Below are 27,149 nucleotides of genomic sequence, written 5' to 3' on the forward strand. Positions count from 1 at the left end.
GCCTGTCAGCTGCAGCCTTTCCCAGAGAGCTAGGGAGTCTCTCCGTGCAAGAGGGAGTTAAAAGTTGCCTTAAAAGATGCCTGACTGTGTCCTGGGTGGTGTCCTTTCTAAAAGTAAAGGGGTTTTTAGCCCTCCCTGCAAACGGAGTGTGTCGTTTCACCCGGGTATGAGCTAGCAGCCCGGGCTGACTGCCACAAAAAGGAGATGGACAAATTCCCTCTCCTTCTTCCCGATGCGTGGTCCTGCCTCCTTCCTTGTGCCACCTCTTATGCTTGCTGGTTGTCTCTGCAAGGCAGTTGAGCTCTTGAAGCTGGTGGAACACCACCTGCTTTTCTGGGTGAGTTTCCTGCCTGCTCAGGGAGTGAACTTGGCTCCTAAAGTGCTCTAAGGCACTGTTAAGGCAGTGCGAGGTGAGCCACAGGAGTACGGTAGTAGAACAAAGGAGCAGATGGAGAGATGGGAGGCGGCGGCAAGTCCTCTCTTTTGGTGGCCGGGAAGTCAGCATGTTTTGTGAAACCATCTCTTCAGCTGCGGCTGGCCATATTTTTAGCTTTTTCGTCAGTAAGCCCATTGCATTGTTGGCCCTTGAAACGGATTTTCAGGTACTACCGTCAGTCAAAACTGACGTCCCTGAACCCTGACTTGGCTGAATGCGATTCTGCTTGAACATGTAATTTCTCCATGTTTATTTTTCTTGGAGCTTTTTAATGCAAAAATCTATCCTCAGCCTGTGACTCGTGGTACGCTCCTTTCTTTGGAAATAGTTTGGAAGTCCTAAGTACCTAAGGTGAAGAACAATGGTAATTTTGGCTGCTAGAAGACAACTGACAATAAGTAACAAAGGGTAAAGTACGAAATCAAGGGAAAGGACAAATGGAAAGTTGTACCTGTTACTGAGAAGCTTTTTAAAATCTGATTTTTCTCAGCTCCCATCTTCCTAACCTGTGTGAGTAGACTTGAACTCAGTGTATTGGGCTTTTTCCTGTTATTTCTCTGTTGATACGTCTGGGTCACTTTTTGTTGGTGATCTCACAGGCATCAGAAAAGCAAAGGATTCTCCTTTTGCTCTGCTGGGAGAGCAAAAAGTCTCCCGAGTGCCATTATTTGCAAGGAAAAGAGCTAGAGGTGACGTCTAGGGGATTTTTCACTGCATACTGATGAAACTTCTGTCACTCTCAAGAATATTTCTGGCTGGCGTGAGTCTAGTTGTGCAATTTTTTCCTGTATTTACAGTGAAGAATGCAAGACCTAACAGCTGAGGTAACGAGCAGTCTGCTGCAGTTTCCAGAGGTGACTCTTCAGGCACTTGGGGAAGATGAGGGAACCCTCGGCTCTGTGCTGTGCGGGAGGTTTTCTGGAGGTGAGCATTTTCCTTTAAATTTGGTCTCGGTATAAAGCTGTTCTTGCCTGGAGGCTACCTGAAGCCTCAGGTCATCGTATCAGCTGTGTCAGGTTGGTGCTGTTAAGGGGCATCCTGTTTAGAGAGAGAGAACAAAAAGGGTGCTTCAGCGATGACAAATGCTAATATTAAAACGTGAGTGTAGTTAAACTTTGAAGTGGACTTTCCAGGTGATGTGACAGTAGAGCTGGGTGCCTATCTGGAGGTCTAGGCTTCTGTTAAGACCAGGTAGAATCTATCTACCTGAGTGTAAATGCAGGAATTGAGCTCATACTTCCTTTGGGCTGGCAGTAGTTCAGTGAAACAAAATGCCTTCAATTCTTCCTCTACGCTCCAAGACTTGTATTCCCATATGCGTTTAGATCATTTCTAGCAAAACCAAGGCGAATATGGTATAAAGGCTGTCGATCAGGACCTTGTAATCTTTATCCCAAACAACCCAGATTCTTCGGTGCGGGAATGACAAGTACAAATGCAAAATAACAAGGTGGTTAATTTTAGGAGGGATTGCTTGGGGATTTCAACGGGTGATTTTGAATCATTGACTAGAATGAGGTAGGTCGGTCTTCCTCTGCTAGGTACGTTTATTGAAGGAAAGGGGCAGGCACTGTGATTTTTTTTCAGCTGTTTTCAGTCTTCCGTTGGACATTTGCTTCAGTCCTCTTTCTTTTCTCTCACAGGGAGAAACGGCCTGGCGTGGTTGGCACGTGGTCCTCACCTTGAGGTGGTGAACTCTGTGACAGGAGAGCGGCTCTCTGCGTACCGTTTCAGTGGAGTCAATGAACAGCCTCCCACTGTTCGTGTGGTGAAGGAGTTTTCCTGGGAGAAGAGAACTGGACTGCTGGTTGGGTTGGAAGACGCAGAGGGAAGTGTTCTCTGTCTGTACGACCTTGGACTCTCAAGAGTGGTTAAAGCAGTTGTTCTTCCCGGGAGGGTAGGTACTTTTTAATTGGAGAAACGAAGCTTTGATGTTGTTAGGTGCTGCGTAGGCCTGTTTTAGGACAAGCTTTGGAGCGTCTCTTTGTAGGAGGTATTTTTTCTATTGTGCGTTAACATCCTGTCACTTGAGAGTATCCAGTCAAGACGGCGTTGCTGTAAAATCTTGGGCTTAATGTGCCATTATTGTTTGAGTTTACTGAGAGTAAAACAAGTTTTCTGGTTTTATTGTAGAGCACAAAGTTACCCGATTCTCTCCTTCCACAAAAAGGCATTGAAAAGCACCTTTTTTTGGCCCTAATTGCTTGATTTCCATCAGAAATACCGTCTTTAAAATGGCTCAGAATTCCATAGTTGTGCTGTAAATGACTTCGACACATTGCCTTGAATCTCAGCCTAGCAAGCAGGCTGAGGAGAACACATTTTTCTGTTGACTTAGGAGAGGAAAAAAGAGCCTCTAGTGAGTTATCTGACAGATTGTTGGGAGGTCACCTTGTGGTTGTTACTTTTCTTCTAAATGCGGACTAGTGTGAATTTTACTAAGCTGGTCTCTCCCTTCAACGCTTTCTAAATACGTTTCACTCCCATGGAAATGGTGTGTCTCCCATGCAACTTGGCCGCTGCCTCGTCTGACTCTCGAGCCCTGATTTATCCTAACGCTCGTTTGTCAAAGAAGGCATAGACTGTATCGCGGTGCTGGTGGGCTGTGAGCGGTGGGAGACCTCGATGTAGTTGTGTTTGTCTGTCTTAAGCCCCTTGAATACGATAAAGTTTCTTGCGTATAACTGATTTTCTGTGTTTTCCTCCAGTTAATTACTGCGAAGTAGGAAATGGAAATTGCTAAGCTGTACTAATAGAATGCCCCATGTAAGTTGAAGTTAAGTCACTTACCCGCAGGAAATCTAGTAAATGGAAGGCAGTAACAGGTTTTTGTACGGGGCTTTTTTGTCTTTGTCTCTTTTCTTGATCTAATTGCAAACAATGCTTTGATGCTCCTGTATTTACTTTTTCTATTGAGCTTGTCAAAGAGCTCAAATAGTAACTTGTAGTTTTCCTGTAGGTAACCGCTATAGAACCCATAGCGAATCACGGAGGACCCAGCGTGAGCACTCAGCACCTCCATCAGAGTCTGCGATGGCTCTTTGGGGTGGCAGCAGTGGCTACAGATGCTGGCCATCTGCTTCTGGTTGACCTTTGTTTGGATGATTGCTCCTGCACTCAGAATGATATCGAAGCATTGGGTGAGCCTGCAGTTTTTCCACATGAATTTAAACGCAAGAAAACTTCTGTCTTCTAACGAAACAGTATGCATCCCACTTTGAAGACCCTTGTGTCAGACATTTCTGATGACTGGTTACAGGTGGCAGTTTGACATCGTATAGTCCTGACCTGATTAAACCTGGGAGTGTCTGACTGCTCCTCGCAGTGTTGTAAATGCCCCCTCCCACCAAGATCCCTGTGCCACTATGATTCTTGCCAGAGAGGTGTAGGAATTTTGCCACATGAGCCGGTGCGGCCGCCTGGTAGGAAGTTGTGTTGGAGGAGCCCTGTTTCCCGGGAATGCTCTTCTGCTTGTGTTAATTGACTTGGGGCAAATTTTGGGCTTGTTTTTTAAAATAAACCCGACTTACCAACACCCATGCATTTGGATGAATGAAATCTCGAATAGGTGTACTCAGATTGCATACACCGTTTTGGCTATTACAACAGCAGCTTCAGAAATTGGTGCCACTTCAAACAGTTTCATCATGAGGCCCAAACTCCTGATTTTCAGAGTCCAGGAAGAATTTGTCTATGAAGGTTACACTTTTACCTAGCTTTCAAACGTGAGTGAGAATACTTGTCTTATCCGAGAGTTCTTATGTTGTTCAAAGACATACATAATGGAAATGGCAAAAAAAGTGTTGCATAAATGGCTATTTTGCCTGGCACGGTAGCATTAGATGATAGGGGTTGTCACATCAGTGCCTAAAATGCAGCCTAAATGGCATAACGTATTCATTTATTGCTTGGTTTTGTGTGTGTAGATCTAGAAGTTGTCACTAGAATTCCTGCTGAAGTTGCACAAAGAAGAGAAACTGTGACCAGCGAAGGGAGACATCTCTGTTTTCAACTACAAAATGCTTCCGGAACAGCAGTATCAGCCCTGTGCTACATAAGCAGAAGCAACCAGCTCGTTGTGGGTTTCTCGGATGGCTACCTGTCGCTCTGGAATATGAAAACTTTGAAGAGAGAGTAAGTAGGCCTTTACACTTGGCCATGCCTGGAGGTGTGGGGCTCTCGATTTGTTGCTTAAGGAAGTATGTGAATGTAAAGAGAACTTTTTCAGGGACTGACATGAGTATGAGTATAATCTTGGCACGTTCAGAAATCCTCTTCTGACATAACTTTTCAGTCATACCTGGATGAAGTGGTCCGCCTTCTCCCCAGTGGACTAGGATTGTTTTCCTTATTGTGCCTGTGGATTGAGGAACTGTGGAAAGCATGCTTCCTGGGGTTTTCAGAACCGGTTACTGCAACTGGGGCATCCATTGAAAGGCTGAAGTATGTCAGTGATGTGATTTTGGTGCCGATATTCTCTAAAGTGTCCAGGGTGAAACTAGTGAGACATGAAAACTCAATAGCTGACCTGTGCCTGAAAAATGTATTCTTTCCTGCATGTCAGCTTTGGCCGAAAGAGCAATCTCACCTGAAATATTTGGCTAACTTCTGGTCGGGATTCACTTCAGCAGATCTGCTCTGACTCCCCAGAAGCTGTTGGATGCATAAATAGACAGTGGAGGAATAATTAGGTGGCAAGAGTAGAGTGTGGAGGTACAAATAAGGTTCAGAAGTCAGGAAGAACAATGCTTGACGTAGTCCAAGAAACGAGAAACTACCTGTGTTTGGGCCACTAGGCTCACCTTTTGTTTTCTTTTTCGTTTTGCTTTTTTTTTCCCCTAAACCTGTAGGCACCACTCTCAGCTTGAAGGAGGGAGGATTCCTGTCTATGCTGTCACTTTTCAAGAGCCTGAGAATGATCCTCGCAATTGTTGCTACTTGTGGGCTGTTCAGTCTACGCAGGAAAGGTGAATAAAAACTTTAACTATCAGCCACTGAATTAATTCCTTTTTTTTTTAAGGATATTTGTTCCCATACAGTTGAACATGTGTATTTGTTGTGTGTCTGCGATTCTTTCCGGTACGGAAGGTGTTAAACTTAGAATGCAATTTTTACAGGATTTACCAGACATGAAGAGGGACCTACTAGTTCCTGCCTTCTGTCAGAAGGCAAAGCAACAGTGGCCATATTCTTCTGCTCGCATTCTCAAATGGTTTGCTTTTGTTCCTCGATGACTGCTTCATCATTTGTTTGATAGTCACACCGTGGTATTAAAATACCACTAGGAGCAGTTGAGGCTGCAGATCTAGAACACCAGACGTGCCCACACAACAGCCTGCCACCCCTAAAGGCGGCGGTGACAGTATTGCCGATGGCCTTGTGCCAGCGTCAGCAGTCTGTGGAGCCTTGGTGAGCCAGTGCAGCTCCCCGGGCAGAAAACGATTCAGCAGAAAAGCCAATGGGTTCCTGCTGTTCTGCTGAATCAAATCGGACTTGGAAGGGTGCAGAGTGTGCAAGAGGGGGAGGGGAACTTTGGTGGTAAGGGAAGGGCAGAGAGATCTCTCTTTCTGCATCAGCAAGCGATTCCATCAGCTCAGCTGTTGGTAGAGTGGCAGTCTTTTAAAATTTGACTTCAAAGCAGTTTTGATGGAGAACTCTTCATTGTGAAGAACTATTTCCAACAATTCTTAGTCCATACAACATATTACAGCTTTCCAATTGTACGGTTGGCTTTTGCCCCTGAAGCTGTTAGTGTCAAAACGCCCTCCTTCATGTTTCAGTGGCTAAATGTGGCCGATGATCATGTTTTGGGAAGAGGTGGTGTTCTTTTCAGCAGGAGCATGCTATTAAGAAAACGTCTAGGTCTACTAACACGACGATGAGGACTATAAAGCAGCTTTGTAACCAAATTTCATAATTTATCCCTTTTTCAGCGAAGGTGATGTGGTGAGTTTACACCTGCTGCAGTTAGCGTTTGGTGACAGAAAACGTGTGGCCTCAGGACAAGTCACATATGAGGTAAGAGGTGCATGCATGGGAAAAGCAGACAATAGTAATTTTCTCTAAGGGAGTATCAGTTGAGTTACAGGGGTGAGATTTACCATCAAACTTCAGAGCTGGCTGAAAAAATAATAATGTTTTGCTGAGTCTTCTTGGGCACGGCCTTTCTCCATACCTTTTGGAAAGAAGGCATACCATTTTATACTGCAGTGTCGTGTGTTCCAGCTAGATTCATCTGCAAAGAGCCCGTATAAATGAAATTCCTGAAGAGGACGCGGCTTTTGCAAATAAAATTATTCTGAAATACCAAATGAATGGCATGTAGGAAGAGAAGATTGGGCCTTGAATCGCTTGGTTTAACCAAGCTTGGGACTTGAATAAGCTTCTGTCTCTCTCCCTTTCTTAAAATACAGTCATACTCTATTCTTTGCTGATCTTCAGTTTTATATTCTTGGTTTCCCTTAGAGCTTTGTCAGCCGGACTTCTCACATGAAATGCACCTACAGTGTCTCTTCAGTGTTGATCCTGACACTTAGTAGCTGTAAAGATAACTTGTTCTTCTTTTTGGCTGGGTGACCTATTCAATCTACTCTTAAAGCCAGGAAAATATGTAATTTGGTCAGAAGAGTGTACCTAAATGTTAGATCTGGCTCCAAGAGGATGCGTTTAAAATACAGATGTGAGGTATCCTTGTATCTCAGATAGCTAACAGAGACAAGGCGCATCTGTTAGATGTGTAATTCCATTCAGTTGTACGCCTGGAAGTCTTCCAAAATCTTTTTGAGGGGACAGTAATCTTAGTTCAGAGCAAGTCTTTCCTCCTGATTTGGTACTTTCTCTTGCATGTTCTCAATAGCTATGGAACGAAACAGGGGTGACTCTTGTATCGTGGTACTCTGGTTTTTGTAGGGACTGTGCCTTTTGATTTTTTTGGATTAATTTAGATTTTGAGTGTTTTGCTTATGTGTAGGAAAGGTGCTTCCTCATTTGCCACTGTTGCTTTTGCATAGAGAGAGGTTAGGTGTTTGGAAAAGGTGGTGTTTCTTTAAAATGCATTATCTATCACGGTGACCAAGTAGAAGGATCTTCCAGTGATTCATCGCGTGCTGGATGCTATCTCTTTATCTTTGTTGATGTGCGGGACCTGTGCTCCACAGCGGATACTTTTAGTCTCAGAACACTTCCTTGTAGTCACAGATTGGTTAGTACTACATGACTGTCTGCCTGCATGGCTGTCTGAGTCAAGTTTCTTGTCCATCTTCAGGGGTAGAAAATTTAAGTGTCTCCCGTTTGCTAGGCCAAGTTTGAGTAAAGAAGGAGGAATCTACTGTTGATCCTTGTTCATTGGATAGAGTTCATAGGAGCTCAAAAGACTTTTTCAATACAGCAGTGCTTTTTGTTCCAGGAATTAGGTTTGAGGCTATGAAGCAGTGCCTCTTTGACTGTGTGTCATGGTAAAAGTCACAAATAGGACTTATGGAACACGTGGTACTGTGTTTTTCTATACGCGTGTCAAACTCTTGTCTCCATTGCCTTCAAGGCTGGTTTAAGTCTGCTTAAGTAATTAAACAGAAAGGTATGTTTAAGTAATGCTTCCAAAGACCTTTTTTGTACTGTCGCAGCAGTTGCTAAATCTGGTGCATCAAATCACGATCGTAGAGCGCATCTTTACCCTCGTTCTGCACAATGCTTGCGGATGGGCAGAGTATACACTCTCTAGTTTGATATCAGAGTTTGACCAGTGCATCTCGTTTGAAAACTTGTTTTTGTGTTTTGCTAGTCAATGGAGTCATTACTTAACATCTGCCATACAATGGAGTTCCTTAGAATGACTTTGCCCGGCGTGGAAAGTTTAAAATGCACTGCTTTGCTTCAGAAGCATTTTCTTTTTAGTTATGAAAGACTTTTTTTAATTATTTAATTTTTCTTTTTAGACAACCTTCATATTTATTTGTAACACTTCCTGGAATCATTAAGAGAAAGCTCGCCTCTTCTCAGATTAGGTGAATTAGATGTATCCTATGAGATCATACGGGAATGTGTGGTTTCATGCCAGTTCGTTTCAGAGCTCTGCAAGTTTAGGAAACTTGGGTAGAATGTGGCGTTATCAGTTTATGGGTTGTGTGGGTTGGGTTTCTTTTTCCCTCTTTTTTTTTTTTTTTTTAATTATAGAGCTGCTATTTGTCCCCAGTACACCCATTCATGTGTTGTATGGTAGACAGTTTGAATGAATGCTGTATTTGGAAAGACGGTATTTCACTTCACGCTTACTTAAAAAATGGCGCTATCAGAGGTTCACCACAATCGTGCCGGGGTTTCTGTGTATCTCAAAATTAGTTTGTTTACTGTGTAGTAATTCGTGATGCTAAAAGCCTTGGCCACGTGCACCCCGTGTCCTTTCTGGTTTTCCCTTTTGCTGTTGGCTGTGCTTGGTGAAGGAGCTGAGGGATATTTCACCCGTTAGTCTCTGACAAGATGAGAGGAGGAGCTGCCATAGCTTACGTGGCTTGAAAGAAGATTGCTAATCAGTATGAAGTTCTCACAGTAACTAGAGAGGGGTGCACGGTCACTCTGGTGGTGTGCCCATAGAAAATACCTCTTGACAGCTTTAGCTGCTCTAATGCTGGGGCTTCTCTAACTTCATCAGTTCTGCAATCAAGACATGGAGCAAAGAGCTTTGCATGCATGTGTGTTGCATCATTTTAGATATCTCTTTGTAGCGATATATTTATTTTTATAAAGAACATTCTTGGATGTCGCAAGGAATTCTGCAAAACATGTTTAGATCTGAATAACATTAGGGAAATTCTAAATTTTGAAAAAGTGCAAAGCCTTTACAGCCAAACTTACCCGTTACGATTTGACACTGCATTCTCTTGCATGTCAGGCGTAGTTTCTGTTTACCATCAGAAATAGGCTCATGCGAAATACACAGTATAATAAGCCTATTCTGTTAGACTGTCTCTCATATTTAGCCATAATGTATGTTTTTATCTTAGAATGACCTTTGCTCTCTTCTCTGATTTTTTCCCCCAGGGTTTGGAATACCATGGCAAAAAGTTCAGTTTAGATCTCACGGGTGGAGCCTTTCCCTTGAGAGGCCAGATGAGTACTAAATTAATCAGCTGCCAGACTGTCGAAAAATTCCGCAGCGACGTTGACGGAGAGGATAGCGTAAATGAAGGTTTGTTCTGATGTCCGTGTTTGGTGATTTTAAAAGAAGTGCTTTTGGAACCTAAGCGACGAATGCTGTTCTGTCCCCACAGTCTGAAAGTCTTGCCTATCTGCATAGACTAGATTGTTGGGATTATTTACGAAGAAAAAATGGATGCTTAAGTTATGTGGGACTTCTTTAAGGGAAAAAGTGGGTTTTATTTTATGCTTGCTGACATGCTATCGCGATGTATGGTGGGGCCGTTTGTATGATGATGGTCAGTCGTTTTACTCCTCCAGCTGCCATCTTTGAACAAGAAGTTCAAACTCTCCATTGCTTAGGAATGTGACCAGAATTTTTTCCCTTCTTCAAACCGATGTCCGCATCTGCATCCAGATGGTAGCCCGTCACAAGTGCTGTTCCCCAGGGCACTGCACTGGGGCCACTTCTCTTTAGTATCTTGACCAGTGATCTGGACGAGGGGACAAGAAAAAGGGGCAGTGTGACTGAAACCTATCACAGAGATGTTTGCTATTCCGTAAGTACTGTAATCACTCTTAGGAAGTGTTGTGTTTCACGAGTGACAGAACAGAATGAAGCCAAAATAGAAAGTGGTGTTTTAAAAATATCGGATCTATCGTATTTTCTACAAGTCAGAAACAATGTCTTGTCTTTTACAGTCACGTCTCCTGACACCAGTGTCTCAGTCTTCAGTTGGCAAGTGAATACGTACGGTCAGGGCAAACCATCTACTTACCTGGGTGTATTTGACATTAATCGCTGGTATTCTGCTCAAATGCCAGATTCACTAAGGTAGATTTTTCTTCAGTAGTTTTCCATATGCCTGCCAATAATTCATTTGAATGTCGGCATTTAGCTTACGCGCTTGTTTTCTTTAAGGCCGGAAGAATTCCCTCATGAGTGCCCCTATTTTGCACTGTGGTCGCTGGATACTGTAGTGAGCGTGACTTCTCCGAAGCTCCTTTTGGATATTCTGGTCCATGAGCGGAGTCTAAGTCGGGGAGTTCCTCCTTCTTATCCACCACCTGAGCGGTTTTTTCATCCAGGCAACTATAACTTTGGTAGGTATTTCACTGCTTTTGAGAGTGATAAGCTTAAAATGAGGTCAAATGCCATTCATTGGTTCTCTTGTTCAGTCATTGTTTGTCATTCAAAACCCAAACCAAACCAAAAAAACACCCAGTCGCCCACAAACCCAACTCTGATCACGTTGTACTGACAAGGTATTTACTATTGTGGAACATATCTGACAGCCGGCTGAGTTTTGGTGCTTTTGTAATGTAGGCGGTGAAGTGGTGCTGGTTATAGCCTGAAATGACTGTGAACTGAAGCTCAAAGCTTATATGTTTCTAGACACCGGTGTGTAAAAAATGTAAACTGGTCATGCCATAACTGTGAGAGTACGGAAGGTTGTCAAACGTTCCCTGTTTCTGCAGATGGTACGTGCTTGCTGACCTCCGGAGTCGTTCACATGACTTGCACCGGCTTCCAGAAGGAGGTGATCTTTTACTGTATCTTTATTGCGAGTGGCAGGAGATGTAGCTTTTCTAAGTTTTCTGTTGCACTGCTTTCCGTGTTAGGGACCGTTTCACGCTCATCCTGCCCGTCCACACGCATAGTTGCAATTGTATCCTGCCGCCAGTTGTATGCAAATGGTAATGTTTTAGGTCCCCTCTTGGGACTGTACAACTGCCGTTGTCTCCTCTTGAAGCACGATCGGGGATTGAATGTCTAGAAAGGAATGCAACGTTGCTCCAGGAGCAAGAACAAAACCACTGTAGAAGGCGGGGCAAGGTGTTACTTCTTTATTGCCCCTCAGTCGAACTGCCTGCATAGTCTTGAGTTAGAGTTTTGATCCCCAATTCTCTTGAAAAAGGAGGGAATGGAGAAAATGAAAAATCACATAACTGTTTGAGGAGTGAAAATTTTGTTTTCTCCCAAACTCGGCCAAATTATAACTTCTGAGCCACGGCACAGATTGTGACAGATAATTTTGAGTGAAGTTTCAGCTCACTAAATGTTTCCAACATGAATCGGCTTCCATACGAATAGGCATAGAAAGGATCTTCCAAAGCGTGAAGTTGCATGTTAGCTTAGCTTATATAGAATGTATTTTGTGTCAGTGTTGAGGGAAAGAGCAAGGCCTGTGTATAGACAGAGAAGGTAGAAAAGACTTAATTACGCAGATTGCTAACCTAAAGCATCTTAGTGGTTCAGGCTGTCTGACGGTGTCAGTGAACATTTAGATTCTTCCTTTTAGAGGTTATCCAGAAGCGTAGTGACGGAATAACAATGCTGTCTTAATCTGTGGTTTTCGATTGATGTTTCAGACCTTGAATTTTTTGAAGAAATCTGGTCCTTCGATATGGGAAGCCATTCAGGATAGCTACAATAGGTGTCTTGTAGCTGGCTTGCTGTCTCCAAGACCAGTTGATGTCCAGCCATCCAGTTTGAGTCAGGTGAGTGCCTATGAGGGAATCAAGGGGGAAATACATCCATCTGGTCTGACAGGGCTGGAGGGGCTACAAGACACGATACTCCAATTTGAAATACAGGTGTTGACCTGAGCTAGCAGAAGTAATCGTATCCTTAGATCCAAAGTAGTGACTTTGACTGGGAACAGCCCTAAGAGATCTGTCTTTAGAGACCCCTCTCTTAATTCGGTGCCACACACAGATGCGCACAAGGAAGCGTGCAGTCAGTGCTGGTCAGCCCAACATAACGCATGTGTCCCCCAGAGCAACCCCCATCCCTGTCAGTTTCTCAAAGCAGTGGTTCAGTGCAGTAGCCGACGATGGGGGCGTCTCACTGGGATGCGAGCTCTTGCAGACGTCGGCTTGCTGCACTGTACGTGATCATTTGCTTCCAAGGAAGTGGGCTGTGGTAAAGGATTACTGCTGTCAGCTCTCCCTGGCAATTTCTTCACGGCTTGCCCTCGTTTTCCCTTCATCGGTAGGCTTTTCTGCATCCTCTCCGGGCGGATCTTCACCCCTGTAGCCTCTGCCTTGTGCTGCAGTAGCCCAATTTGCTCCTCTGAGACTGCCCTCTTGCAGCTGCAACACCTTAATCACCTTTATCTCATGACACTCGCTACCTTCTATGGGCTTTATGCCACCACAGTGACTTCACTCCCCCTGCCATAGGTTTTCCATTTGCAATGCACCAACCTTTCCCTGGAGCAATCAGCAGGAAGGGGAGAGCAGCCTTCCCGCTGCCCTCCTCTTCCTGTCTCCTGGATTCTACATCAGGCTTGTTATGCATTTGAGCAGGGATTTCCTGTGAGTGTTAGGAAGACAAATTTCAGAAGTAGGGTCAAGAAGCTTGCTTTGCAGTTTTGTTTGCCACTGTGAGCAGTATTTGGTGTGTTTCCTTGTCTGAAACCAGTATTCAGAAAAGGTTGAAATATCTCATGTGTCTTCTAATGTGTAGAAATCGCTTTGAATGTCATGATTTTGCCTGGAAGGGAAAGATACTTTTCAACGTGTTTAAAAAAACAAACAAATAAACAAATCTCCCCTCTCCCATCCTCCCCCCCCCCCCCCCCCCCCCCCCCCCCCGAAAAAAATAAACCCCAAAGTAAACTTCTGAGGGATCCTTTCATCTGAAAGAAGTATGAGAACTCCAGCTGAGACAAGCTACTACTTAATATCGCGCGTCTGTGCATGCCTGTGAATTATTCTTCTAAAGGATTAGCACTACATTATAATCCAGTATTTGAAGAGCCTAAAATTTAAACCTATTAGAATGGAAATGTTTCACTTCTTTTCTGTTATTTCAGAAAATTCATAGAATCGTTTGGGTTGGAAGGGACCTTAAAAGATCATGTAGTCAACCTCTCCTGCGGTGAGCAGGGACGTCTTCACCTAGATCAGGTTGCTCAGTGCCCCATCCAGCCTGACCTTGAATGTTTCCAGGGATGGCACATCTACCACCTCTCCGGGCAACCTCTTCCAGTGTTTCACCACCCTCATTGTAAAAAATGTCTTCTGTATATCTAGACTGAATCTATCCTCTTTTAGTTTAAAGCCGTTACCCCTGTGTCCTATCGCAACAGGCCCTGCAAAAAAGTTTGTCCCCATCTTTCTCGTAACCGCCTTCTAACTACTGAAACCCCTAATAAAGTCTTCTCGGAGCTTTTTCTTCTCCAGGTTGAACAACCCCAATTCTCTCAGTCTGTCCTCACAGGAGAGGTGCTCCAGCCCTCTGATCATCTTTGTGGCCCTCCTCTGGACCCGCTCCAACAGGTCCATGTCCTTCTGATGTTAGGGGCTCCAGAGCTGCACTCAGTATGCCAGGTGGGGTCTCAGGAGAGCGAAATAGAGGGGCGCAGTCACCTGCCTCGACCTGCTGGCTGCACTTCTTTGGATGCAGCCCAGGATATGGTGGGCCTTCTGTGCTGCACAGTTGACACACGTCCAGCTTTTCATCCACTGGTACCCCCAAGTCCTCTCCTCGAGGCTGCTCTCAATCCCTTCATCCCCCAGCCTGTATTGATACTGGGGGTTGCCCAAGGTGCACTTGGCGTTGTTGAACCTCATGAGCTTCACACAGGCCCACTTCTCGAGCTTGTCCAGGTCCCTCTGGATGGCATCCCATCCTCCAGGCATGTCAGCCGCACCACTGAGCTTGCTGTCATCTGCAAACTTGTTGAGGGTGCACTTGATCCCACTGTCCATGTCACTGATGGAGATCCTAAACAGTACTGGTTCCAATATGGATCCTTGAGGGACACCACTTGTTACTGATCTCCATCTGGACATGCAGCCATTGACCACTACCTTCTGGATGCCAACATCCAACCAATTCCTCAGCCACCAAACAGTCCACCCATTAGATCCCTGTCTCTCCAATTTAGAGGGAAGAATGTTGTGGGGGACCATGTCAAAGGCCTTACAGAAGTCCAGGTAAACGAACCCGTAGCTCTTCCCTTGTCCACTGGTGTAGTCACTCCATCATAGAAGGCCAGTAGGTTGGTCAGGCAGGACTTGCCCCTGGTGAAGCCATGCTGGCTGTCTCAAATCACATCCCTGTCCTCCGTGTGCCTTGGCATAGCTTCTAGGAAGATCTGTTCCACGATCTTCCAAGGCACAGAAGTGAGGCTGACAGGTCGGTAGTTCCCAGGGTCCTCCTTTCTACCATTTTTAAAAATTGGGTGCAGTGTTTCCCTTTTTCCAGTCACTGGGCATTGTTACCAATTTGCCAGCACTGCTCGTGGAGGGGGTACGCTTTTTTTGACCTTCCTTTTCTGGCTGACTTATAACTTAATTTTCTGGCTGACTGAAAATTCTAACAGTGTTTTTGGGTATGAGACCTGCTTCATGTCTTCACAGTCTAGAAAACTGCTTGGCTGTAGCTTCAAGTGTTTCCAAGCAAACAGTGTATTTGTTCTGCCCCCTTCGTGCACTCCAATGGCAAACCTACATGCACAGAATGCGTAACAGGTGATAGCAGAGGATGTTTCTGAAAATAGTTGGAACTCAGTACGTGAAGACTGTAATGCAGAGGCATGTGAAGAAAGAATTAGGCTGCAGTAAGTTGAAATGTCAGAGGAAAAGCGTGTTAATGTGTTCCTCAGAGCAGTGGGCAGTCCAGCCTGTGGCTGGAATTAAGAGAAAGGACGTGGCGTTCCTGGCCTGTGTCCTGATTGACTTTGTGATGTCTGAATGAGTATACAGTTAGAAAGAAACATTTACTGTTGATGGTTCACATGGTGCAAGTAGGTAAGATTCTCATTTGAGTTTGTCTGTTACGTTTAGGAGGAGCAGCTGGAAGCAGTATTGTCAGCTGCTGTCCAGACACATTCTGTGGGACTTCTGACTGGATGCATTAAACATTGGATATCTGAAGGTAATACTTCGAACGTTGTTTTTTTACGTGGTACCTCTTTGAGTTGGAGCCTGTTGATTCATTTCTTTTTTGTTCTCTTTGTTTAAAGAGCAGCCAAGGTCTGCTGGTAATTTACGGTTTGTTCTTGAGTGGACATGGAACCAAGTGATCTCTACAAAAGAAGAATTTGACCAAATCTGTGAGTACTAGTGTAGTCATTCTGCAATCCTAAAGTCGTTCTTTCTGATTGAGCTTCCTCAGTAATACGCCGCTATAGGATATTGCACGCGGTCCTTGAAGTGCGCCTTGAAACTCTGGAATTGCTCTGTCGGCTAACGATTTAATATTTATTCTTGAAAAGGTGTTCCGCTGTTTGATGGCTCTTGCAACTTCATTGACCCCCAGACATTACGGTCTCTCCAGCGCTGCCAGTTGCTTTTGAGCAACCTTAGCACGGTCTTAAACTGTTTTCTCACAGAAGCACAAGAGCTTACTGAAAAAGGTTTGTAGTAGTGCTACAAAATCTTTGGTATGTTTTATTAAGATTTGGAATTGTGGCAACATGGGCTTTTGTTGTTTTTGAGGATTGGAAGACAGTCACATTTAGCTGGGAGAAGGGGCTTAAAGCTGAGCGCTTGGGACCACCACAAAACACGCATTGAGTTCAGGGCAACAGTTTATGGTGGAGCTCATGCAAGGGGGTGGGGGAGGCTACATTCAGAGAGAAGCTTTGTAGGCAACTGGGCTGAAATTACAGCAACCGAATGTGGTATTGCTGAAAATTATTCCTTTGAATTCTTAGCTAGCAAGTTCTAGTTGCATGCAGACACCGTGTTGCAAATTGCTAAACAATACGAAGGAAGCGTAAACGAGTAACATGCAAAGTGAGTTACTTGAGTTTCTACAGCTTTTTCTCTTAGAAATGGTTCTTGGCCTATTGAGAAAAGAAAAGAATATCCCTTTGCTATCAGAAGAATCTCTGCTACGTGAGAAACAGATGTCTTATTCCTGCGTGCATTTAGTAGTTCAGGCTTTGGGGTTTTTGGTTTTTTTTTTATTTTAGCCTTTAGTGAGTTTAGTTCTTTATAGGGGTTGCTTTTTGTTTTGGTGGTGATAGTGGGTTTTTTCTTCAAATAAGAAAGCGATACAGCATGAAAAACGCAAAGACAAAGATTTCTAATGTGCTATTTTTATACTTTTGGTTTAGTAGGATGAAGGGAGTTTTGTGAAAATGAACAGAATTGCATAACGCTAATCATCTCCTGCCTTTTTTCAGGTTTTGCAGACGTGACAAATAAGCAAGCAGTAACCGGCCTCATTTCTTTGTATGCACGAGTGGTCATCTGGTTCTGTCGATCCGGTCTCCTTCCAGAGGGTTTAGGTAAGCGTGACCTGTCATACGTTTGTAACAAGGCGACCATCCAGTGAGTGACTCCCACGAACGCATGCTTAGCCATGTTTTTGTAACGGTTTCGTCAGGAAGAAGTCGTGCTGGTTCATAGAATCATAGAATCATAGAATTGCTGAGGTTGGAAGGGACCTTTAAGATCATCAAGTCCAACCTTTAACCTACCCTGACAAAAGCCACTTCTAAACCATGTCCCTAAGTGCCCCATCTACCCTTTTTTTAAACACCTCCAGGGATGGTGAATCCACCACCTCCCTGGGCAGCCTATTCCAATGTTTAATAACCCTCTTAGTGAAAAAATGTTTCCTAATATCCAATCTAAACCTCCCCTGACATAACTTGAACCCGTTTCCTCTTGTCCTATCACTTGTCACCAGGGAGAAGAGGTCAGCCCCCGTCTCTCTACAACCGCCTTTCAGGTAGTTGTAGAGCGTGATAAGGTCTCCCCTCAGCCTCCTCTTCTCCAGGCTAAACAACCCCAGCTCCCTCAGTCGTTCTTCATAAGGTTTGTCCTCCAGACCCCTCACCAGCTTTGTAGCCTTTCTCTGGACACACTCCAACACTTCAATGTCCCTCTTGTAGCGAGGGGCCCAAAACTGAACGCAGTACTCAAGGTGGGGCCTCAACCAGTGCCGAGTACAGGGGGATGATCACTTCCCTAGTCCGGCTCACCACACTATTCCTGATACAGGCTACGATGCTGTTGGCCTTGTTGGCCACCTGGGCGCACTGCTGGCTCATATTCAGCCGGCTGTCAACCAACACCCCCAGGTCCTTTTCTGCCGAGCTGCTTTCGAGCCACTCTGCCCCAATCCTGTAGCGCTGCATGGGGTTGTTGTGACCCAAGTGCAGGACCCGGCAGTCCCAAGTGCAGTGCCTCCAGTGGCAGGGTATGCTGAAGTTCTGTGGGTGAAGTTGAGATTTTGCTGGATTGTCAAGTACACAGCGTAGAATGAGGCAGGCAGTTTCTTTGCTGGGTGGATTTTAGGAATAGCAATGGACCCCTGACGTCAAGGCGCTGCTTGTGTCCACAGCTTGAACTACTTGAGATTTTAAACAAAGTACTATTAAACAACAAGTACCGGAATGCTTGTTTTTACAGTGAGAGCATTACCTGCATGTTTTGAACTTTCTATCAGTTGCTTGAGGAGAAAGTACACCTTGGAAATCCTTCTTTAGTTGGATGGATTATAAATTCCATTGTCAGCCTTAATTGTCTCACAGATGCTCACGCGGCATGTTTAAAAACCATTCCCTTTGAGAACTGGGTGGTTTTTTTTAAGGTGAACTTCAGCTTACCCTACATGTTGTGAATGCTGCGTGAACTGTAACCTTGAAACGGCACTTGGGGCAAGAAGGAATTGAGTCTTGTCTCTTAGAGTTCTTTTAGCAAAGGCAGAAAGAGGATTGGCTTCTTTCAGAGTTGGAGGCTTCTTGATGCTTAGCTTGTACGATCTTCTGTCTCTTTAGGCAAAAATTTTCGTTTACAAGTGTGATATGACTGCTTTAACTTGCTTCTACTTTGTTGCCTGTAGATGACGATACGCGTTTGTCAAGACCTTTCTACAATTATCCTCTGATTGAGAGCTACTATACTGGTCACCGACAGAAACTTGAGCGTTTATCAAGGTAAGAGCTAGAGGAAGACTCTAGAACACTTCCACGGCAAATTCAGAAGTGGAAGGGAATGGCTTTTATCTCAACAGTTGCATGGGCTATGCGTAATGCCGCTGCCAGCAATACTCTTGACTTCAGTGACACGTGTGTTCTGTTGAACAGAGAGGTTACTTTCCTGTGTTAAAATGTTGATATCTACCTCTGCTTAGTACCACTGGTTGGTATCATCATTTTTCGGTAGTCTACTTTATTCATTGGCTAATGTGTATAATTTCTGACTACTGAAAAAGGCCACGTGATTAGGACAGGATCAGTCACCTCCAGTTCAGCAAAGCAGGGTGTTCACAGAACAATTGTTTTGGAAGCAGAAGAAAGCGTGTTTTTTAAAAAACAATCATCTCCGTCATTAACTGGTAATAGAGGGTCATAACTGTATTGGCCTAAGTCCCCTTCTCACAAGTACGTGGTGTGATTTCGTAAGATGGTTGGAGTTACATGGAGTTGGCACGCCTTGCACTCTCCTGGCTGTCGGATAGAAGGCACTTGCTAACGTCAGCTCTCTTTCCTGGACTAGCTGCCTAGCACATAGGCGGCATGCCTTGGATTAGCCGATAATAGGTTTTTCTTTGGAAATTGTACTGAAAACTGAATAAAGACCTGACCAAGCTTCGGCGATGGCACTGTGACCAAGAGGCTGCAAGGTGAGTTAAGGTGGAAGCTGCAGGGTAGGAGGTATTGACTTCAAAGTTCATCTTCCTTGGCTTACTTCTCAAGTAACTTACATACAGGCTCGTGTGTTCCTTCGAAGCACAGAGCCTCTAGTGTCCTTTTTCTGCTTTGTGCCATCGGGAGATTAAAGGGCAGGGCTGCAGTCAGCAGAAGACTGGAGGAAAGCCGTCACACTGGGAGGCTGGAATTAGTGTTTAACTCTGTCCAAATCCTTGCTACCTTTTGTTCCAGAGGAAGATGGGACTCGGACTGCTTGATGGTTGATGGAATGGTTTCCCAGTTAGGAGACCAAGTGGAGAAGCTGTGGCGGAGAGATGCAGGAGGAACTGGGAAATACCCGCCTGCCAGTTTGCATGTGAGTGTCCTGTTCACTGAGAACAACAACAAACGGCCGCCCTCCCCGCCAAACCCCACCCAAAAGCCAATGATTTAGGGAAGACAGGTGTTTTTTCAGAACTTTTAATTTTTCATTTCAGGCACTGCTGGATCTCTATTTGCTAGAAAGCATTGAAGAAAACTGCAAACACGCAATTGTATCCTTTCTAGTTATTTTGATTACACCTTCAGGGGATGCACATAAATGTTCTTCAGTGTTGGTCGCCGACCTGTTTCATGACATTTTTTCATTTATGCTTCAAAGACGATGCAAGTGAAAACATTTAGTTTAGCGTTAAGTTGTAGACAGAAGCGCTGTTTTATTTCTTTGTACTGTGGATTTTTGATGACTTTTTTCTTAAATGTTTTGTTGCAAAAGTCTTCTCCGATAGGGAGAAAACAGTTTTAGTAATAAGGGTTGAAGATATAAAATGTCCTTAGTTTTTCTCCAAATTTAAACACCGTTTAAAATTTTCTAAAACACCCATGATGGGTTATAAAACAATTTCTGTTTCAGAGCAAAAGGATTTCTAAGAGTGGTTTACCAGTACCGGATTTTTGCTGAAATCACAGGCAGAAACTTAATTTTTAAGCTGCTGAAATACACAGCCTTGCTTTTGCTGTTTGTTGCCTAACCCGCGAGGGGAGCCTAGAGAGCAAGGGGCTTAGAAACGCTTATAGCCCAGAGCTGTCTTGTTAGATGATGTCCCTAAAAACGGACGTCAGAAAGAGAAAATGACGCTACCAATGAGTGACCCGCATACTGGTTTAAATCCAGTTTTAATCATTCAGAGCTGAGCTGTACTGTAAGGATGCCACAATTTACACTGTTTTATAGAGGCTGGAAATGAAGGAAAAAACCAACTGTGGAATTTACTTGCTGTAATAATTAAGCTCAATGTGTTGAATGTATTTTCTGCTACCTGCTTCCTTTATATTCTTATTCTTGCTTCATTATGTTTTTCTAAAGGTAATGTGATAAAGTTTTGGTCTTACAAACTGATTAGCCTTAATGAGATACCTGATGTCAGACAATTTACTTGCTGCTGGATATCAAGCGTTCCTTTCCGAGTGAGACAGAAACTTCAATCGACTCCTTTGCAACTGCCTTTGGCATCCCCTGGGGTCTTGTTAAGCTTGTTGAAGGTTTTTGGCTTCTAGATCACAATGATTACGAAGTAAGTATGGTAGAGTTGAGTTAGACATACATTGCAGTACAAAGCTATAATCTAGAAAATGATTTTAAAACCCGATCTCTAACTTGTACAGAATTCACTGGCCCTGCTCTTTCATCCCGCTACAATCAAAACCATGTCATGGCAACACAAGAGAATTATTCAGTCCCTCCTGTGCCAAGGGGAGCATGGGCAAGCCCTCAGATACATCCAGCTGATGAGGCCACCCACGGCAAGCAGCGGGGAAGTGCAGCTTCTCCTCACTGTGTTGCTCTCCAATAGGTAAAGAAATATACCCCACCATTTTGTCACGCAAATCTTGTGAAAATGGAGAACAAAGAATAGAAATCATCATCCCCTAAGTTTCCTTTAAACTTTGAGTACAAGACTCTTGGGGCATCTCTTTGGTTATGCTATTAACATCCCTTTACATCTGAAAAATTAATTACAGGTGCATGGTGGAGGCTTGGGGTCTGTTGCACCAACATGCCGCTCAGGCAAACTTAGAAGACCTCTTAAAACATATGTACGAAACGTGCCGGGAGATGGGCCTGATGGAAGACTTGCTGAAGCTGCCTTTCACAGACACCGAACAAGTAAGTGGGAGCAAGGAAAAATGTTCATCGTCTCTTTGAAAAGAGAAAAGGCAGAGCCATAACAGATTTTTGGAATGAATTTTTTTTTCTCATGGGAGTGTTTGGAGAAGTTTTTAAGGACCAGCGCTGGTGTTCAGAATCTTGCTTTGTTTTTTTCATACCATTCTTTGAAACACTCGGAACAATTTTCTACACCTTTGGTTACAGCTGAAGCTAAATGTTGACCAAAATATGTCACTACTCCAAAGCTACTCTATGAAACTATAAATTAAATGTTACACACCACTGTTGACCCCACGGAGAACAGTTTGTTTGCATCTGAGGAATAAACATGTATCTTTCCCATCAGCCAGTCTTACCATTCGTTATTGAGATACGTATGTTATGCGTGGCTTAGATTACTGGAAGTTGTTTGTGTCACTCCTTCCTGTGGGATGACGAGTAGGTTGTATGTCATCGCTTGTGTCTTGCACGCAACTGTATTTTTCTAGCTGAGAGCAGGCTAGGTGCCAATCCACAGGTTAAATTTCTGTGGGTTTTCTTTGTTTTTTTAATTTCTGCGAGTTATAGTGTGCTCTCCAATTCCACAACTTTCATTTCACCGCTTTTATGACAAAAATTCTTGTCTAACCTCTATTTCTCAAAATAGCCAGATTACATTTTGTGTTACATGAACTTGTGTTCTGGATTTGTGACGCATTTGCTGTTTTCTGGAATCATAGTTTTCCAGTGACTCAAACTTCTAAGGTGGTTTTGGAAGTCGTAGGTCCTGCATTTGAAAACTGTCATGTGGCCAGGTGGTGTGCGTAGGTCGCTTTTTCTTGCTTGTTTTAATCTTCACATCATGTTGTCCAGGGTAATTTCCAGTTGTCCCGTATATTCAGGGCACTGGCGTTTCAGGAAGAACAAGGGAAAGCCTGCTATGTAGTAAGTCGTTTGCAAATTGCAGGTGATATCAGAAAATTGCAGGTGGTAACAGGTGTATCAGAAGAAGGTTCTGCAGAGTGCCAGCATTGTTTTAACTTCAAGTTGTAGGCTCTGTTGCTATTCCAGTCTTCCTTCCACTTTGCTAAAAGTACCAGGTGAAATCGGTGTGTGCGGATGGGTAGAACTTGCCGCTGTTCTGTGCAGTGGAGGTATTTTCCCATACCTGTAGAGGAAATCTGCTCACTAATGCGAAATAGCCCGGAGAGGTCTGTGCAATGAACTTCTTGTAATTAGTTAAAGTTTTGCTTTATGCTTTTCCTTCATCAGAATGATCATGATCCTCGCTTGAGAGAGAGGGCAGTTGTCCGAAATTCTGCATTACCCCAATATGGCAAGATCCTTCCACGAATTCAAAGGAAGCTGGCCGTAGAGAGAGCCAAGCCTTACCATTTGCCTGCGTCGGTCGTAAGAGAAGGTAACTTTTAGGGGGGAAAATATGGTGGAGAACTAACCACCCACCTCTTTGATGGCACCAGGCTGATATTTTTCCCCTCTTGCTTTCCAGTCTCAAGACCAACGCCATTATCCACAGTAACAAACCCAGCTAATGCAGGACATTTCTGTACTAGAGAAAATTTCCTCAGTGCTGTATTGTGCAAAACTGGAGAAGTCTGGGAAGGAAATGAGCAGGAAACCGGTTTCTCACGAGTTGATAGGTAAGCAGCCTTTTAACAAAGTTTAGTCTTGATCTACGTGTTATAAAGGTCACCTGACTCCGTAGCGTTGTCTTGAGGTTATGTGGTCTTTTGTCCTTACTCGCCTGCTTGCAGTGAGGTAGTGGGGTCTCCTTCACTGGAGGTACCCAAAAGGCGCCTGGATGCCAACCTTTGCAGCCTGCTCCAGGAGAAAGTTCTCTCAAGTGTGCAAGCTTCTGTTAGGTGTTACTAACTGGTTTTGCTAGTTCTCAATAAAAATCGTCCTGTATTTTTTGTACTATCCATTGAAACACTAGGAATAAGTTTCTACACCTTTGCTTACAGCTGAAGCTAAATGTTGAACAAAATATGGCACTACTCCAAAGCTACTCTATGAAGCTATTCAATGTTACACACCATTGACGACCCCACTTAAAACAGTTTCTTTGCAACTGAGCAATAAATACACGTCTTCTTACTCAGACAGCCTTACCATTCAGTTGCTCAGATACGTTATGTTGTGTGCCAGAAGGAAGGTGCACCTGACTAAAGCCTTGTTTGGCTTTTTTGCACATTCAACATATTACATTTAAGAATCAATACTTCATAAGTACTGTGTGGAGAGACAGTTTTTCTGCTATGGTAATCTCATTTATGCAAATACATATATGTTTACATTCTGGGAAGTGTGTTTACAGGCTTTTAGGTAGCTGAAACTAAGACTATGATTACCATCAAGGTATGGGTGTACAGATACTGATAGACTTGATTGTGGGATCAAATAGTCCTGTTTTACCACCTCCTGCCCAGGGTCTGCTTTGTTTCTGCCCTTTTTGCTTAAAATTTGGCAGAGTTATAAAGAGCAGGAAGGAGGCTCGTAGTTGTCAGATGACTTTCCTACGAGTGGCGTGGTCAAATGAACTTGAGTTCTGGTACGTGTGGACTTCAGGGGAATGACAGTCAGTTACATTTTCCTTTTAATTCTAGACCTCGAGCTACAGGACCACCAGCCATAACACATCCTCTCCCTGGTGCAGAGTGGCGCGATGCATTTGTCGGGACGCCAGTTACGAAATCTTCATGGAAGCGTTCCAGCTATAGTACATCCACAGAATGAATGCTTCCAAAAGGCCAACTCAGGGACACGACTAAGTGGAGAATTGGAAGTGGTCCCAGCGCAGAAATGTAGATACGTTTTCTTCTGGCATGGGACTTACATGCCTCGTGCAACTTGAAATGGGATTACTCTTGCCTCAGAGGCAGTGATTTGGGAAATTAAGTGTGAAATGTAGAGAAATAATTACAAAAAGGAAATGCCTGTAACTTCTTCCTGGGCCTGATACATCACCTGAACAGCTGAGGGCTTACCCATATTTCTTGTTGATTGAATGTTTTTGTGCTGTGTCATGTCAGATTTCTCGAACGCAGCATGATCTTGTCCCCATTGATTTATCTGTTTTCCTCTTTTAAATCGTGTCTCTTAACAGGTTGCCTGATTTGATGGTCCATCCCGTTCCTTCATGTTCTGCAGCACAGTCACCATGCAGACCTTCCACATCGTTCATGCCATCCAGCCCACCGAGATCAAATATGCATGGTTCCATCTCACAAAATAATTTTTCAGGAGGCTCAGAGCTGAATTTACTTACCACTCCTCCTGTGATTAAGGTTTGTATTAAAAAAACCAATGCAACACACCAGTGACAACCAACCAAACCAAAAGCTTGTAGATATAAAAAGCACGGGGCTTTTTTATCGTTAAGGTTTTCGTACCTTTGGAAAAAGAGCAGTGCAGAGGCTAAACATCCTCCCTGCTGGTACAAACTCGGTTTGTAATTTAAACTCTTACTTTTGACAAGGGAAGCCTTCTGTTTCGAACATTTAATGGGTTTTAAATTAAGTGCTTTTATTTCTTTTCCTAGAGAGCTAAAGTTTTGGCCACATCTGCTTCTGGTGTTCCTGGGTTTACTCCTCGGTCTATTCTCAGATCCAGCCTTCGCACCACTCCCCTAGCTACTCCCTCCGCGTCTCCGGGACGATCGGTCACTCCTCCTTTACGAGCAAAGAAACCTAGAGTATCATTCAGGGAGGAGAACTCGAACGCAGCATGGACTGTTGGGGTAAGTTGGGCTGCAGTGAGTGATTTTTTTTCCAGTTAAAGTCTTTATAGACTGTGTTTGGATTTGGATTTTTATAGAGTTTGCCTGCCTCCTTAAATTGAGAACTGGAATTGCAAATCAGAATGGCAGACTTGAATTTGGCCCAACACTGTAGAGAAGATGGTTCTAGACTTGGGAAACTTAGGGCAAACTGCTTACTGCTTTCTTGTTCGTAGATTTGTAAGTGTAAAAGGAAAGCTTATGCAGACTGGTATTTCTTGGATTTAGTTTTGAAGCATGGCGTGTTGCTATAATATGATGCTTTAGCAACTTTTGACAAAGCAGGAGGCAAGAAAATGAGCAGGTTCTATGGAGACTGGAAACTGCTGTTGAGGGGCTTCTTCCTTCTGCCGGTGTTGGCTAGCTCTACAACTTAGAGGGCTGGGAAAAGATCTTTACACGTGGATTAAATTATCTTGACCATCTGAGTCCCTGGAAATACGTAACAGATACTGCCTTTGTTCGCACCATAAAAACACGAGGTGGAGCTATTTAGAATATGCTGTGTTGTCTCAGGCAATCCAAGTGGCTCCTTAGAGTGCAGGGTTGAGCTGTCGGATGTGAGAGCTGGCCAGTTTGACAAAGTGTTGCCGACTGGAACTTTCAGCTTTTCTCTCATCGTTGCCTTTTACCCTGTTAGATGGTAAATGGAGCACGCGATGGCGTACACTGAACGCTCTCTTCTCTGTCCCTTAAACACAGAAGCTGTCGTGTGTAGCAGAGAGTACACTGTATGTTTCTGACTTTACACCCAGCAGTGATCTGAAAGGAAAAGCAGCATTTCACTGTCCTTGGTTTCATCTGGGTCAGTTTGAAGTCGGTCTCTTTGGTAATGACTATTGCATGAACAGGCTTTTTTTTAACTTTCGGTGATTGAAGACAGTGGGGTCAATAAGTGTTGCTTTGCCTTCAAGAAAAGGCACAGTGGCTTTCCTTAAACTTACTGGGTGTGTTATCTGTTGATTTCTGAATTTCAGCTTTTAGGTTGGTGTGAGAGTTTGAGATGGAAGGTTTGTTTTTGTGGAGGGAAACTGTAATGCTTTCGGCAATACCTTTGTCATGACTTGTTCATGAAAGAAACATTCATCTGTGTTCTGTAGAAGTGTAAGAACTTGTGAATAAGTAATGTTTTTGTTGCCTTAACGTAGGAGCTTCCGACTAAAGAGGAAGAGGATGCCAAATGTACAGAGTCTGTGGGAAAGCAAAAATTGAAGAGAGGTAGAACTGCAAAATCAAAAATGAAGAAAGCAAGCAAGTATGAAAAGCTTTTTGAACGCTTACTTGCATTCCTTTATTTTGGTAGCAATTCAGCTTTTGGCCACCTCACTTGCTCTTCCTCACTTGGCGGTACAGTTCTGCTCTGACTTTGCGAGCCTGTCCAGCTTGCTGGTCTCCTGGGCACCGTTTTCCCCACTTCACGGTTCAGTTTTCTATTGGAACCAGAAGAGGGAGGGGCTAGGAAAGGCCAAGTGGATGCTACTCTTTGCAATGATGGCGTGCTCTCCTGTCATTCCACCTTACGAAACCATGCTCTTACGGTCTTTAGTTCCCCATAGAAGGCAGGAGTGGGTCAGACAACGAGTAAAGAGAACGTCTTGTTTCTGGCCGTGTTTTCCGGTTCCTTCTGGAAAACCGTCTGGGGAGAGTTGCCTCTTAAAATCAGGGCGTGGGGGCGCTCAAAAAGCTCACGCGAATACTGAGTGAGAATGCTTGGGACAGTCTGGTAAGGAACGAAAGCAAAAGGAAGCTTGTTTCTGTATGTTTTCTGCCTTGACCCTATCTTCAAAGAAGCCCATAAATAATTCTTTGGCATCGATTTTGTAATTCCAACATTGCAAAACGTTTTCCTCTACTGAATACTGTTGGTAATCAAAAAATCAATTTGATACTTCTCTTTCTTTTCAGGACCACAAGAAAAGGAGGCTCTTGGTCACCTCCACCAGTGGAAATAAAATTCGTCTCTCCTTTTGGAAGTGCACTGGATAAAGCCATGGATCGTATTGCAAGAATATGCCCAGTGTGCAAATATGT

The 27,149-nt window shown here is 43.9% G+C and overlaps 1 protein-coding gene across 1 annotated transcript; it reads left to right on the forward strand.

The window, feature by feature from the left end:
* The first annotated feature begins 1,218 nt into the window (after nt 1–1,218).
* Nucleotides 1,219–26,585, forward strand: LOC128906832 (protein ELYS-like). Its single transcript, XM_054194788.1, has 27 exons — nt 1,219–1,360; nt 2,080–2,333; nt 3,396–3,576; nt 4,363–4,570; nt 5,287–5,403; nt 6,370–6,454; nt 9,473–9,620; nt 10,271–10,403; nt 10,491–10,672; nt 11,048–11,109; nt 11,942–12,070; nt 15,368–15,458; nt 15,547–15,636; nt 15,799–15,939; nt 16,714–16,818; nt 18,381–18,474; nt 19,423–19,546; nt 19,668–19,724; nt 20,598–20,744; nt 20,836–21,023; nt 21,193–21,331; nt 22,592–22,739; nt 22,830–22,980; nt 23,947–24,051; nt 24,444–24,627; nt 24,882–25,079; nt 26,267–26,585. Exons 1-27 carry the CDS (start codon nt 1,240–1,242, stop codon nt 26,480–26,482), a joined length of 3,798 nt encoding a protein of 1,265 aa, XP_054050763.1. The 5' UTR covers nt 1,219–1,239; the 3' UTR covers nt 26,483–26,585.
* The last annotated feature ends 564 nt before the right edge of the window (nt 26,586–27,149 follow it).

This window comes from Rissa tridactyla, chromosome 3 (assembly GCF_028500815.1).
Source record: "Rissa tridactyla isolate bRisTri1 chromosome 3, bRisTri1.patW.cur.20221130, whole genome shotgun sequence".
Taxonomy (NCBI): domain Eukaryota; kingdom Metazoa; phylum Chordata; class Aves; order Charadriiformes; family Laridae; genus Rissa; species Rissa tridactyla.